This window comes from Gossypium hirsutum, chromosome D07, assembly GCF_007990345.1.
Source record: "Gossypium hirsutum isolate 1008001.06 chromosome D07, Gossypium_hirsutum_v2.1, whole genome shotgun sequence".
In the NCBI taxonomy this organism is placed as follows: Eukaryota; Viridiplantae; Streptophyta; class Magnoliopsida; order Malvales; family Malvaceae; genus Gossypium; species Gossypium hirsutum.
In genome coordinates, this window is record NC_053443.1 from 20,131,915 (window position 1) to 20,147,729 (window position 15,815).

A 15,815-nucleotide genomic window follows, 5' to 3' on the forward strand; every position below is an offset into this window, starting at 1 on the left:
AATTTCGAGTTCGAATCGAGTTGAGTTTTCGAATTCGAATAACTCGAATAATTCGAATATCAAACTATAATATTTTACATTTTTACCCCAAACTCCCAAATCTTTTTACTTTTCCCTCAAAACTTTTACTCCTTCCCACTTTCCCCCCTAAACTTTTACTTCCCTCCCCTCCCAACCCCCCAATCTACCCAAAATCCATTTCCCACCAAAATTTTACTCTCCCATTTATTTTTTCTCAAAATTTTACTCCCAAAAACTCTCAAAACCTTTTATTTTCCCCCAAAATTTTTACTCCCTCCCACTTTTCCCCTAAAACTTTTATTCTCTTCTCATCCCACCTCCCATTTATCCCAAACCCCCCCTCCAATTTTTTTTTAATATTTTTCCTCCAAAATTTTACTCCCCCCTATTTACTTTCACTCAAACTTTTATTCCCCAAAACTTTTTATTTTTCCCCTAAACTTTTACTTCTCACCCTTTACTCTCAAATAAAAAATCAAAATTATCCAAAAAAAATCACTAAACATAAATAGTAATAATTTTATTTATATCTACTATTTATATTATTAAATTAAATTTCACATTTTATATTATTTATATTATTGAATTGTTTAGTCATATTGAATATTTATATTAAAATTGAATTATTAATTATGCCATAAAATATTCGTGTTAAAATTTTATATTGGTATTAATTTCACATTTTATTTTTAAAATAACTTTTATTAAAAAATTATATTTTTACATTTAATATATTTTTTAATTCTAAAATACATAGTGACAAGAATCTGAAGATAATTAAAACAACTAAGCAAGCAAAAAAACTAACCAATATATAAAAAATTAATAAATAAATTATGAAGCGATGAAAGTTAATAAAAAATTTGATTAATGTGGACAAATTTTATTACGATGGGTGACAATGGTTACAAAGACCCAAAATTATCTTTTAAAATTTAACTCGAACAAATATATTCGATTCGATTCGATTCGAATTCCATCTCACTCGACTCGATTCGAGAAAATTTCAAATAAAGTTAGAATGATAAAATGAGATTCGAAAACTCGATTAACTCAAAAATTTTCGATTCGATTCGATCGAATGCTCACCCCTACCTCTATTTACGTTATATAATTGTACTTATATTTTAAACACCATCGCTATCATTCCACCTTTTCCACATGAACTCCCTTTTTTGGGGGGTTTTTTTATTTATTTTAAATTTGGCTTGTTTTAATTCTCAACCTGTATAATTCATCAAAAAGCCTGAATAAAATCCCTAGGTAACCTCACAACCATTAGTACCATATAGAGACATCAGAAAACCAATAAAAAAAATTGGCATTCGAAACAAAAAAAAAACATTGCAGGAGGGAGAACCAGATATACAAATTATTCACCCACCAAGCCTTGAACATGTGGACTCTATCCATACCCACATTAGATATCAGCTCATCAATCCAAATTAAAACTCCTCCATGCTAGGAAGTTAATGCCCAAATTCAAAGCTTTCGTGTAACGAGGATGGCGGGGCCAACATAGAATTTTTTTAGGTCGAAATTAAATTATATATTTTTACAATAATAAAAATGTAATTTTACTGTTTTAGTTCATCAAATTTCATCATTTTTATAAAATTAAATTATATATTTTTACGATAATAAAAATGTAAATTCTTTTAATATCTATATTTTAGGATTAAATTAATTTTTATCATTTTTAGGGGGTTAAAGTGTAATTTTATCTTTACTAATTTAAATTTTTATAAATTTTAAAGAGGCTTAAATGGAAAATTTTCCATTTTAGGGGGCCCGGGGCCCTTGCCAGCCCCCTGGCTACGCCCCTGGAGGATAGTGCAACGACATCTAAAACCTCGAACCCGGATGCATTTTCGCTCTTGTAACAACCCAAAAGTCAATGGAGTCGGAAACGGTGGTTTGGAATGTTGTTTTCTGATTATAGAATTTGTGAATATTATTTATTAATATTTACGAGAGGATTACAGTATTATATTGAGGTTTGGTCTAATAATTTTAATTATTTAGAAAGTTAGACAAGGTACAAGTGTATCGGTTCTAAAGTTGGTGGTTTTTAAAAATTGAGGTATCGAGACCTCGTTTCCATAAAATAGACTCGTAAATATTTTTATTAAATATTTATGGAGTTATATTAGAGGCAAATTGAATTTCGGTTCAGTAATTTCATCGAATTGGTGTTTAATTTAAGTACACAGACTAAATCGTATAAGCGGTAAAAGTGTGATTTCCCAAGGGATTATAATTTAAAGTTAATTAAGGGGATTAAAGTAACAATTGTTCCCTAAAATAAAAACATGTGGCAGGTTAACAGTATATATAGATATCTTATATAATATTTTATAAGTTAAATTAAAATTTAAGTTATAAAAATGGATTATTTTAATAAAAACAAAATACTAGTAGTAGATTGAAAGAGAAAGTGATAATTCTCTTTTCAATTGCTTCATTTTCGAAACAAGAAAGACTAGGGAGAAGAAGAGAAACGAGGGTTTGCTAGGTTTAAGCTTAATTTGGTTAGTGCAATTTTTATCTGTTCCTTATAATTTTTATAGTTTTAGAATTTTGGTGCCTCGAATTAGCTTCCATATTATATTTTTCAGTACTATTTAAGATTGAAGATGTTACCATTGTTGGTTAGTTAAAGTTTTAGGGACTAATTTGATAGATTTTTAGGTTAGATGTGAAAAATGACTAAATTATGAAAATTTTAAAATTTAGAGGTAGAAATGAGAAATAGGAAGTTAAATTTACATGAAATTGGTATAAAAATTCGGGATTAAATGTGAAAGTTATGTTAGTCCCGGTTTTAGGGACTAAATTGATTAAAATGTAAAAGTTGCATTAATTAGTAATTGTATGTGAAATTGTATGTATATTGATGAAATATGTTGTTTATTTTTATTCCGTAACTAACGTCAACCTAGATTCCTCAAAAAAGAAGAGAAAAGACAAGTTCGTTGACGAATAGCTCAGAGTTTACGGTTTGTGTTTCTATAACCCGAATAACTTCAATTGCTGCATTTATGAACTGTATTGCATGGGAAGATCATAAGGTAAGCTATAAATGATAAAAAAAAGAGTTGAATTGATCTGATTCAAATTTATCATTTGCGATGAGGATTAAAGTGAATAGTTTTGGAAATATTGTATAATAATATAAATATGAAATTGAATCTATTTTGAGATGTGATATATATACATATAATTGCATAATGTAAATAAGTATGATTGGACGAAATAACGATATGGATTTGGGACATTGATTATAAATGAAATTGAATAGAGGATACTGGAGTTAAGTCGGGAATGTGTATATAATATTAATGTGAAAAAATTATTTGATATTTATAGGGAGAAATGTATATGTGTTACAATTATGTTAGATTGAATTATTATAAGTAAATCGAATTGTAATATTAAATGATGCATTATGAGATGTAGCTTTCCAATAATAATTTGTATTTGATGTTGTTGTTAAGTCATGCATTACATAATTTATATTATAATTTAATATTAGATATAGAAATACCATTGAGTTATACTTGGTGTATGTTATCGTTGTTCATGCACAGGTTAGGTATTATTCAGTTCGTACATCGACTTAGCATCCAACGATAATCTCGAATTCAAGTGTTGGTGATATTCTTATTTTGGTTTGACATGTACCTAGGAAATCTTTTGAGTTATAAAGTTAATTTTGTATTTTAATGGTCATTTTGTACCTTGTTGGTATTTGAGTTTCTATGTTATTAGTATTACATATATGTATGTGTGTGGTTGGTAGGATTGGTCATATTGAATATGTCTTGTTAACGTAGTTTTATTATATGCATATTGATTAAATGGTTGAAAAGTTAATATGCTAGGTGAGTTTTTGGTTAATGCATAGTTATGAGAATGATGGGTGATTGATGATTTGAACTTGCAATGGATGATAATGCCTTGGTGTATGTTTACAAACGAAATTGGAAGCTTAGTTATTCATGTTGAAGTACTTTAATTGTTGATTGTTTAGGTGTGTTGAACTTAAGTATATGTATTTGGCTTAGATATTGATGTATTGAATTGAGTTGTACATGAATGGAATGCTTGGATGTTGATTTACATGTCTTTATTATGCTCAGGTAAATTTTGAGCATAAGTGGAACTTCTAAATATAAGTTTTTACCATTTTTGAACTTAAGTATCGATATTTTTGCATCTGGTATTGATACTTAACCAAATGAACAGTTTTAAAATAAATAGAATGCAGAAATGGTATCAATATTTTATGAGATGAAATAAATATTGATACCATGAAATAAATATCGATGCCCTTATTTTGCAAAGAAAATATAATTGAATTTTGGTATCGGTTTTCAGTAAGGTATCGATTCGGTATCAATATTAACTGTGAATTTTCAATATTGATTTTAAACCTTAAAATTTTACAATTTAATCCTACCATATGCCTGAATTTCACAAGTAGGTCCATATAGATTACAAATTTTCAATATGCTTGACTATATGTGATTTGATGATTTGATGTTAAGTATTTGAAATTTTGTTTAGTAAAGTATATGTTGATTGTTGAATTTTATCGTAGCATCTTATTACTCGAATCTGACAACTGGGCCGAATAAAGGATGATACAACTTTTATAGATTTTGACTCACCATTGAAGGACGCATTTGAGCTCTAAGTCACTCCTCCACTTTGTTCAGAATTCAACTTTATCTCAAGCAAAAATTAATTCACCCATATATATATATATATATAAAAGACAAAACGCCATGCATCAATCAAGAAAAACGAAGTATCCCAGACGATATATATTTCAAATTAAAAAATTATGACATTTTGAAGTATTGAGGTCAATTTACAATAAAGATTATAGTTTGGGGATATTTAGTGTAATTAACTCATAATAATAAACTACACGTTTTGACAATTAAACCCCTCTAATTCTATTCTATTAAAATCTGAAATTGTAAATAATATATTTTATTCAAATCTATTATAATCAATCGTAGTCTTTGTTTATTTCAATTACTCTATTCTCCCATTCTTTCTCCACAGCCCCCCTCAAATTAACCTCTCTCTTTCAAGAATTTTCTCTACTTTTTCTCTGAAAAAGAAATAGAAGAGAAAACTCCACAAGTTTTTTCAGTTTGAACCAGGAAACGGAAATGCCCATGGACCGAACCCTACAATCAGAGATCATGAGATCGCCGACTGTACTATCAATCGAATGTATAAAAGGGAGCTCCAAAGCTGACGAATGGACCGCAGACATGCTCCAGACGGGGGATATTGTGGAGGAGATTCGAATTGGATCCGGCTCTGCTCTCTCCTATAAGGCACCTTTTAAAGGCGGCAAGAGCGGAGTCCAGAAGATCCTTCACACCTCCTATAGGAACAAGGAGACCTCGATCCTCGTCCGGATCAGGCGAGCCAGCGACGAGTTCGCTCAGTTACAGGCATGTATCGTGCCTAACGAGACTGGCGGGAAAAAGCAATATATGTTAAGGTCTATAGCGGATCCCAATTACACTGTCGGGTTCTCGGATCGCTCCGAGTCTGAGTGCTTCGAGTTGCAAGGTGAGTTTCGTTTATCAGATTTGGTCTTTCTTTCAGTGATTGAATGCATGCATTTCGTAATAACTAGTCCTCTGCTCACACTTAATTTGTTAGAAATATTATTAAATAAATATCTATATAATTATAAATAAAGTAAAATAAATATAACAGAGTAAGCCAATCAGAAAAAGTACACCAATAGAATATATAGTTTTAAAAAAATATATATCTAATTAATAAATATTACAAAAGTAAATTATTTATTTTGGCTCATCTATACTTTATATATATACTTATACTATATATTAAATTTTTATTGAGTTCCGATTCTCAATTTAGTTATAAAATTATCAAAAATTAATTTTTTTATAAAACAATAAATATAATTCTAAATTTTTTTTATATTTTTTATATTTTCATAAAATTTTAAAAAAAATATACACGATTATAAGAATTTTTTAAGGACATAAATTATATCATTTGAAACCAAAACGTTTAACATTTATTATTTCAAATTTACCAATTTTACATAAATTTGATATATGATTCATAAATGTCATGTGCCATAATTTAATAAATTTTTATTAGATTAGTGTGATTTAACTCGTGACATTAAATTTAGTAAAAAACTTAATATAAAGATTTATATAAATTTAGTTTCACATAATCGTTAAATAAATCTTAATGTAAATTTTCTTTAGATATTCATAAATTATGAAAATACAATTAAATATAATGTAAGGTCTATATAATTGAATTACGACATAATAATTAATTATAGCATAATATATATTTAAAAAATTTATTCATTATAATTTAAATAAAGAAGTTAATTACACTTAAATAAAAAATTATTCCTAATTATTACTAAATAATATCAATTAGATAAAACTCACTGTTTTAGCGTCAAAATAAATTTGCATTTTTTCTTTAAATTTTCATTTATCGCTTCCCCTCTTCAATATTTTCTATTCATTTTTATAAATATATATATTTTAAAAATTATTTGATACATATTAACTTAGGATTATCAAATTCTGTTTGGTTTGCTCTTGAATGGAATAAATAGGATTTTTAATGTTTTTGAATTCCAGTTATTTAACACTATTAACACTTAATCTAAAACTTTCTCACTCTCTTTTTTAAAATATCTAAATTGAATATAACTTTCTTCTAGATAAATACATTGAATAATCAAATAAATATGATAAAAGAAATGCAATTGTTTGTACATTCTTAAATGAATATTCAATTTGATTGTTATAACAATATACATTATCAACTTATATTTATAGATTTCTATAGTAAAAAAATTGAAATTTTAAATAAAGATTAGAGGTTACATTTTTTAGATGCCATAATTAAGTAATAATGTGATTAAAGCAATATATTTAGGTTACAATAAAAAAATTCATCATCCAAAATGATAAGGAAAATATCAATACCTAAAATATAATTTCCAAACATTAATGATCTAAAATAACAACAACAAAAAAAGATTAACACAGCTTAAGGTCAAATAACTAACAGATAAAAAAATTACTAAAAAAAATGAAAAAAACGTAAAAATGTAAATAATATTTGTGAAAAAAATTAAAAATTAAATATTTTGGAACATGAAAATAATGAAAAAAAAAAGTTTATGACCATATATACATATTTATTCAAATAAAAAGATAAAACTATTTATACATCACATAATAGTAACTAAAAGGAGTCCATAAATATTAAGAAAATAAAACTGAAATTTCTAATAAATCAAAGGAATGTTATAAATAATTTAAGGAGGAAGCCAAACTATAATAGTAACGAATATAAATAAATCATCAGTTTCTCGAGATATTTCAGCTTTCTCCTTTTCTCTATCAAATGTATTTTATACATAAATTAGACTTTTTGAATATTAATGTACTAGTTATAAATAATTAATATTTCAATAGATGTATTAGCACTATTACATCCATCTTTTAATTGTATTTTTGTAGTATTAAAACAATCAATATGTTAGAATCTCTTTAATAAATTAATACACTTTTTCAATAAAATAAATAATATGCTTGCATGTTTGATAAATTATTTGCATGTAAATTTCTTAAGGATATAGTTTTCACCCAAAACATTTTCTTTATAGAGTTTATGAAATTAATTTCATGCTTGTAAACTAATTTATATATTAAAGATGATGAGTTTGAATTACTATTTTAACCTTATTAACTCTCATGGACCAAAGAGGAGTTAAAAAGATATTTTAAATATAGACGTTTCAAAATTACTGATTTGATCATAAAAGACTTAACAACTTAAAATAAAAATAAGTCAATGACTATATTACCCCTATTAACTCCTAATGACCCTCAAAAGAGTTGATTTTATATAGATTATCTAAGCCCATTAAGACTTAACCGAATTATTAACTTATATCACTATTTAAAAATATTTATGTTTATATTAATGTATTTTATAATTATATTTAAATAAAATAGTTATTTTATTATTAAAATTTTAATTTAATTCTAAATAATAGGCGAATAATTTAACCCTTAACAAGTTTTATTTTTATTTTTGTCTTTCCATCAAAGTTAACTATCTACATTTAGTAGAAATTCTAAGAAATATTATACACTGATAATATATAAATATGTGTATTATTAGTACTTCAAAAATATATATTAAAAAAAAAGGTTTGGTTTAAACATGGCAGCATTGTTGATATTTTATTTATGTATCTATCTTTGTTAATTCAAGTTTTAAGTCGATAATAAAAATATATATTAAATTATAAAAGGCATAAAATATCTGATATTTTAAAAATTTTAATTCAGTCCATCCATAAAAGATTTTATCGCAACTTGCGTTCAAGTTTAGCCGTCGAATTTGGCCGTGGAGTTTGTCCTAATTTCTGCTTTTGGCCAATGGAAAAAACAGAATGGGAATATTTTTGGTTTGACCTAAAGGCTTTTAGATGTTGTGCAGGTTGAATTCCCATCTGTCGGAACTTTTTACATGATTTTTGGGGTGATTACGCTTTCCCGCTTGGAATTGCCAAGCAATTTCTCTAATAATCATAACTTCACGATTTTTATTAAAAAGCGTTTTGTCCCCACTTATGTTGAAAGCCAACAAACATCAAACTTTTGTTCTAAACCATCATATAAATACCAAAACTATATATATCAACTTTAGTTTAACATGTAATATTATATATCAATTTTGGTTTAACATGTAATTCTATAAATGAGTTCTGATTTTGTATAATTTTATATATCAAATTTTTATTTGATTCAATTTTAATAAATTATTAATAACATTATTGAATTAGCACTATTTTATATTAAAATATTACATATACAAACAATTATATTAACTCAATATATATAAAAAAGAAAAAGAAATGCATGTATTTACTGTATAAAATTGAATCAAAACCAAAATTTAAATGAAATTTTATATATTAATTTAATAATTTATTTTATTTAAACTTATATTTTCTAATAATAATGATGTAGATTGAATTAAGATTCCATGAAAAAATCCGTTTTTTTTTTAATGTTGATTAATCCTGTTCCCAAGTTTCGGTTTAACGTTTTTTTTTTAAAAAGTATTTCTTTTATCAAAAGCTTTTTGTATCGAGGCGGAACTTTCCAAGGTTGTATTCAAACTACTAATTGCTTAAACTCTATAAAGTCTAAACAATTTCATATTGCTATCTTTATAAAATTCAAAAACAATATGTATGACTAATTCCAATCTTTTTTAAGTATTATATTATTCCGTTTTTATTGACTCCAACAAAATGTAAATTTCACTAACAAATACCTTACCCCGCGGTTGTTTGAGAATCATAAAACAAAATTGTTATCATAAATAGAATATTCACTCTTCATAAAATTCTAAAATAAATACTGTAAATAAAAACTTATTTTTATAGAAGGCATTCGAAAAGAAAATTCCCAGTTTTTATGGAAACTTGACCTTTTGTGGGGGCTTATGATGGTCAACTTAGTTTCGCTTTTTGTATATATGAAGAAATGATGTTTCTTAATTTGTAGTGTTAATCGACCTGAAGATGCTTTTGCATTGAGTACAGCCATGATGGTTTAACTACCTTGGATAGCAGCTCTTGTTTTTCACACCTGATCCCCTTAGAGTAGAGAGTTCAGACTAGAAAAGCTGAGTTAGATCTTTGCTGGCTTCCACTATAACATCAATATTCAAAACCCAACATTATCTATTTCTTTTCTTGGCTTAGACTATTTCATAACTTGAAATGATGAATATAAATTGTTTGTAATTAGTCCATACAGAAAATGAATGATGTTGCTTCTCTGGCTATTTGAATATCCTATAATTGTATCTTCCTTATCGTTATATATTAATATGGATGTAACCTACAAAAGTGGATAAGTTTTATAAGCATGCGTGCATAAATGCTACTAAAAGGTCACTGTTCTCAACTTATATAGTAATATGGTTTTCTTGATTTATACTGTGGAGTAGAATAATTGAATATGTAGAGGAATAGGGTTTTGATAATCATATCACTTTTTACCCTTTTTTTAAAATTCTGGCTAACAGGTCAGGTAGTCTTTTGCATAGAAATTCTATAGCTGCTAATAAATGTTTTGCATCAACCCATAACATGTGGAAAATACTATGGAAAGTTGCTGGATTTGATTTCAGGTTTTTTTATTAAAATATTATGAAAATAAAATTAATTTAGAAAATGATATAAGTTAGAAACCACTTACCAAAGTTGTATGAAAGCTACAGTAATTTTGGGTATACATTTTAAAAAAAATGGTGTTGCATAAACAAGAACCACACCTAATTCACGTGGGTAGGGAGGGTTTAGGCTATATTACATTTTGGGATATTTTTATTTAGGTCCCTCAATTTTAGATTTTGATTTAATTCCAATCTTAATTTGCAGTTTTAATATTTTTTAATTTAATTTACATCTTATATGGTTTTGTTAATAATTAATGCATATGGTAAAGATTCAATTTATCGTATAATAAATTTATTTGAGGCTATTTACATGTCTCTTTTAATATATTTATTAATTGTACAATAATTTTAGTTCCAGTTTAATTTCCAATTTGTATGTTAATATGACTTTTAATTATAGAAGATGGAGTTTTAGAAAATTAATTTGAAATTATTGTACAATTAATCGAAATGATAAGACAAGAAAGCACCAAATGCGTCTAAAAAGCTTGAATCATGTTATTCACTTTGATAATTTGTGATGCAACGTTAAACAATGAAATTGCAGTTTCAAGGAACACAAGGATTGTGAGTGAACTATCGAGGACAAGGCTCCAGGATGGATATGTATGGTATCCGTGGCAGAGGAGGATGCAAGAGGTGCTATCAGTTCCAAATTCAAGCTGTTTTCTTTCTATTTTGCTCCTTCCAAAAGCTTCAGATCGAGTGGCCTCCCGATACAATGACTTGGAGGATACCCTTGCTCGTGCTGATGCTTGGCTCCTTGCATCTCAGGCCTCCGGGGTTCCCATTCTTTTCATCAATATTCAGACTGAATCCCTGCTTACTAAGGTACAATGCTTTACAATCCCACTTGCAACAATGTTTTAAGAATTGTTGCTGTTACTTGAATGTTCTTATTGAATTTAAGCATCCATACCCACTCTTCTCTTTGTTTTACCTTCCATCACATGACGTTTAGGACTGATCTTTAATATTTGGAGCAGATCTCTGGAGAGACAGCCTCGGCCACTGTAAATGCGGGGTCCTTATCTGATTTAGCAAACCTAGGCAATGCAACCCTATACGGTTTTGAGGACTACCATGGGGTGGACATTGGAGTTGTTCGAGCAGTTCGCCTATGGTACACCCCGCTTGCAAGAGAAATCGCAGTTGAGATCAAATTAAAAGAAGATGACACGAAACTTGGATTCGCCATTAGCCGCACTGAAGAGGTGCACCATTTCATTCTCCATCAGTTTGACCTTACTCATCTAATTATATGATGGAATAGAGAAACAACACAGAGTATTTGCTTATAGTTTTGTGTGTGATAACAGGGATTATCTATATATCATCTGTGATTGATGATGAAGATTTGCCTTCAACGAGATCAGGACTCAGCACTCTGTACAAAGAATCAATGTGTGCATCTAGGCTGCTGGTTGTCTCAAGATTATCAAATCAAAAGGTTCTTCCATGGATGGTTTCATCGACTGGAGCGGTTCGATGCTTTGATACAGTTTCCCTAAGTCAGAAACTGTCACTACACCGGCATGCCAAGGTGCCAATTCTTATGCATGTCTTCTCCTGGGATCCATCATTAGTTTCCCGTGGCTTTGGTAGTGCCAGGCTTCGTGTTCCTTCTACCTCAGTGCTGCCATTGACAAGTGAAGTTAGATTAGCCCACCATCCTAATAGTAATCAAATACTGCCTCTACCTCCTGATGAACCGAGTGAAAGCGTAGTCACAAGAGAGCAGCAGCAGCAACCTGATCGCAGGCTACAGCGAGACACTGCTGAGGAGACCTCCTTTAGATTTCATGATTTTTCCCTTCCAAACAACTGGGTATGATTTTTGCACCTCCTATCACAATTCTCTGCTTCATTGTGGATAAGATTTTGGATGTGCTCATAAATTGGAGTTTGCAATAGCCACCTATTGTGCTGCTTTCTTAACATTGTATACCTATTTAATTTCTTTATTAAAAAAATTCATCTTCTTTAAGCTTGGTTATTAACTTCCAAAAGAAACACAAAAACACATACAGAGTGGGCAACCTCAAAAACAGGGTTAGCGTTTTAATTTGTCTATTTATATCGTAACAGTAGATTAACAAAAACTTGGACGGAATCCCAAATCTTAAAATCCAAGCCAACATATGATGGCTTAAGCTCTTCCTCCTCTAATCCTTCTAGCAAGCTGAATACCTTTGGGCATAATTGCAACTCTTTCCGCATGCATAGCACAGAGATTAATACCCTCGAAGAACCCCACTAGATACGCCTCGGCCACTTCCTGAAGAGCAGCCACGGCACTGCTTTGGAACCTCAAATCCTGAGCGATTTCCCTCACCAACCTCTAAAATGGAAGCTTTCAAATCAGCAGCTCCATGCTCTTCTGATACTTTCTGATTTCTATCAAGGCCATGGTTCCTGGCCTGAAACGATGAGGCTTCTTCAAATTCCGAAGTTAGCATAATGAAGGACTAAAATCATAATTAGATTGATTTATTCATATATTAAGGATTAATTTCAAATGACATCCACAAACTATTACCTAAATTCAAATTGGTCTCTAAACTTCAAAATATTCTAATTCACTCCGCATACTATTTGCATCCCTCCAATTAAATCCTTTCATCAGCTATTCTGTTAGCTTGTCCGTTGGATATTAGTTGATGACATGTCGCCAACTAATTGCACAGAGTTTAGTGTTTCTTTGATTTTGTTTTCCTTTTTCTTTTATACTTTTTTCTCTGTATTCTTTTCTTTCAATTATTCTTCTATTCATTTTTTATAAATAAATACAATTAATAATTTATGTTATAATCAAAGTATTTCTAATTTTTTTATAAAAATGCTTTATTAATTTTCCTTTTCTTTATATAAATAAACACTACACCAAAACAGGCTTTTTTAGGCCTTTAGCGGCGTTTTTTAGCGCCGCAAAAAATGCCGCTAATGACAGCGTCGCTAACCTTAGCGGCGTTTTTTGATAAATAAACGCCGCTAAAGACCAAGACCTTTAGCGGCGCTTTTCCCACAAACGCCGTTAAAGACCATAACCTTTAGCGGCGCTTTTCCCACAAACACCGCTAAAGACCAAGACCTTTAGCGGTGCTTTTCACACAAACGCCGCTATAGAATTGACCTTTAGCGGCGCTTTTCACACAAACGCCGCTAAAAATATATTTTTTAAAAAAATAACTTTTTTTCAAATAATATTTATTTCATGTTTTAAGGATAAATAAAAAATATTATTTAAATTAAATTTTCTACGAAAATTTTAACTTTAAAACTAAATATAAATATAAAAATTAATGAATTTAAATTTAGAATTTAAAATAATAAATTAATAACACAATTAAAATCCAAAAGTTAGAACATTTAAGTAAAAATACAAATTTAGAATCAAAACTAAAATAAATAATACATATGCAAGGTAATAAAATATACAATGCATTTTCTTAATCAAGTAAATCTTGGTAATAAAAGATATAATACATTTACTTAATCAAGGAAATCTTGTAATGAACTCAAAGCGATGAGCCTTAGAGAAAAACTTTTGAGCATGGCTTCGAATTTGAACCGCAAATTTGGCTCCTACATGCTCTGCATGAAAATAAGAGTAACTTAATCTGTTCAAACCATAGTGAACATGGCAAAGATAAGTAAATCGGTTCAACTTTTTAAGATTGTTTTATAATGTTATAGTAAATTAGGTGTCTTATAATGTTATAGTAAATTATTAAAAAATACATCTAAAAAAATAATATCTCAACTTTTTAAGATTGTTTGTGGAATAAAAAAATGTACACTACTGATATATCTACTCACTTAAGTCAATATAGGTGGAAAGTATTCATCAATATAAATTTAAAATATTAGAACATATCATGCTTAAATTCCAATTGAACCCTTAAGCCTATATTCTTAAATTCCAATTACCATCAACAATTGCAAAATCTCCTAACTAGCTTCTTTGTAGAATATTTGAACATGATATTCCATAGTCAGAATACATACATCAACAGCTTAAATCAAAGTATTAGAACACATCATGCTTAAAGATAATAATTAGATTTATCTAAAATCAAGCCCGATTTAACTAGTACTAAGTAAACCTATTTCAAGTTTTCTTTTTTCTGGGCAGCCCAATTTTTGGAAAATTTAGAACAAACCTGAGGTAAGCATAAATGAACGTTATGGGATCCTTTCTGCCATGCAGAAAACATAAAACATTAGTTCAGAGAAGATATATACAATTAAAAATACAATAAATAATAAAACAGAATAGTAATTTTACTATTAGTTCAGAGAAGTTATGTATTATGTAAGATATGTAAGTTGTATTTTATGTAAGTTCTGTATTATGTATGTTATGTAAGTTGTGTAGAATGTAAGCTATGTAAGTTATATAAGTTACGTAAGTTATTATGTAAGTTATGCAAGCTTATATATATATAAGTTCTGTATTATGTTATTATGTTATTATATATTATGTAATTTATTATGTTATTATGTAAGTTATGCAAGTTTATATATAAGTTTCTATATAAGTTATGTAAGTTATTATGTAACTTTATAATTTTATAGAGGTTTAAAATTTAACATATGAATATTTGTTGAAACCTAACCAAATCATGATGGAGAATTCACATTTTCTTCTAATTTAAACCTAAAAATAAGTATGTTAACTGACTGTTTGTTTCAGTAATGGACCCATCAAGAATATATAATATTGCAATTGAATACAAGAAATACTCCATTTCCCCTAAACTAGATGCTCGAATAACTCCACCGGCAAGGAAATTAAAGAAATCATGATTAAACCAAAACCATAATTTTAATAATGATTTCTCAAAAGAAATCATGATTAACTATATTTAATATTGAATTTTGTATTTAAACGCAGCACATATAAATTTGAATTGTACGATTCAATCAATTGAAGTGAAGAAATCAGAAGTTGTTCCAAGGTTAATGTCTCAACTCTCGAGTAACTAACAAACACATAAAATTGACAATTTCCTATTAACACTGCAAGTAATATTTTATCTAAAAAAAATAATTTCTTCAAAAATATTAACACTGCAAGTAACTAACAAACAAATACATATTCAATTTAACTTCAAAAATAATTTCTTCGACTACTTCAATCAACTATTTTTTCTGCAAGTAATAGCTATAATAAAATATATTTATTAAGAAGTTTTTCGAAGATCACCATTCTAAAAACTTATAACTGATTTCAACTATTTGACTCAAGTCAGTCGCTAATCGTTTAATCAGATCGGATTGGGGTTTAAGGAAGGAAATGAAACTGCAGCAACAAGGCATCAAGGCAACACAGAAACAAACCCTAAAAATTTATTTCGGTTTTATCTAATGCTCCAGTACAATGTTGAAGTAGTTTAATCGAAATCCTAAACCCCAAATAGCTAGGATTGAAACAAAACCCTAAAAATTCCACGATAAATAACAAAAACGGCTTACCTAATTAATCG

At 28.4% G+C, this 15,815-nt stretch overlaps 1 protein-coding gene across 1 annotated transcript; it reads left to right on the plus strand.

Annotated features, from left to right (window-relative positions):
• The first annotated feature begins 5,085 nt into the window (after positions 1–5,085).
• On the plus strand, positions 5,086–12,411 carry LOC107954269 (uncharacterized). The gene is made up of 4 exons (XM_041096633.1): positions 5,086–5,619; positions 10,874–11,157; positions 11,313–11,539; positions 11,644–12,411. Exons 1-4 carry the CDS (start codon positions 5,208–5,210, stop codon positions 12,158–12,160), a joined length of 1,440 nt encoding a protein of 479 aa, XP_040952567.1. The 5' UTR covers positions 5,086–5,207; the 3' UTR covers positions 12,161–12,411.
• Positions 12,412–15,815: the final 3,404 nt, after the last annotated feature.

Bases quoted from the DNA above. Each gene is read 5' to 3' on its own strand.
- LOC107954269 (XM_041096633.1), top strand. From the start codon at position 5,208: ATGCCCATGGACCGAACCCTACAATCAGAGATCATGAGATCGCCGACT. The intron at 5,620-10,873 runs GTGAGTTTCGTT...ATGAAATTGCAG, and splicing joins TGAGTGCTTCGAGTTGCAAG to TTTCAAGGAACACAAGGATT. The intron at 11,158-11,312 runs GTACAATGCTTT...TATTTGGAGCAG, and splicing joins CTGAATCCCTGCTTACTAAG to ATCTCTGGAGAGACAGCCTC.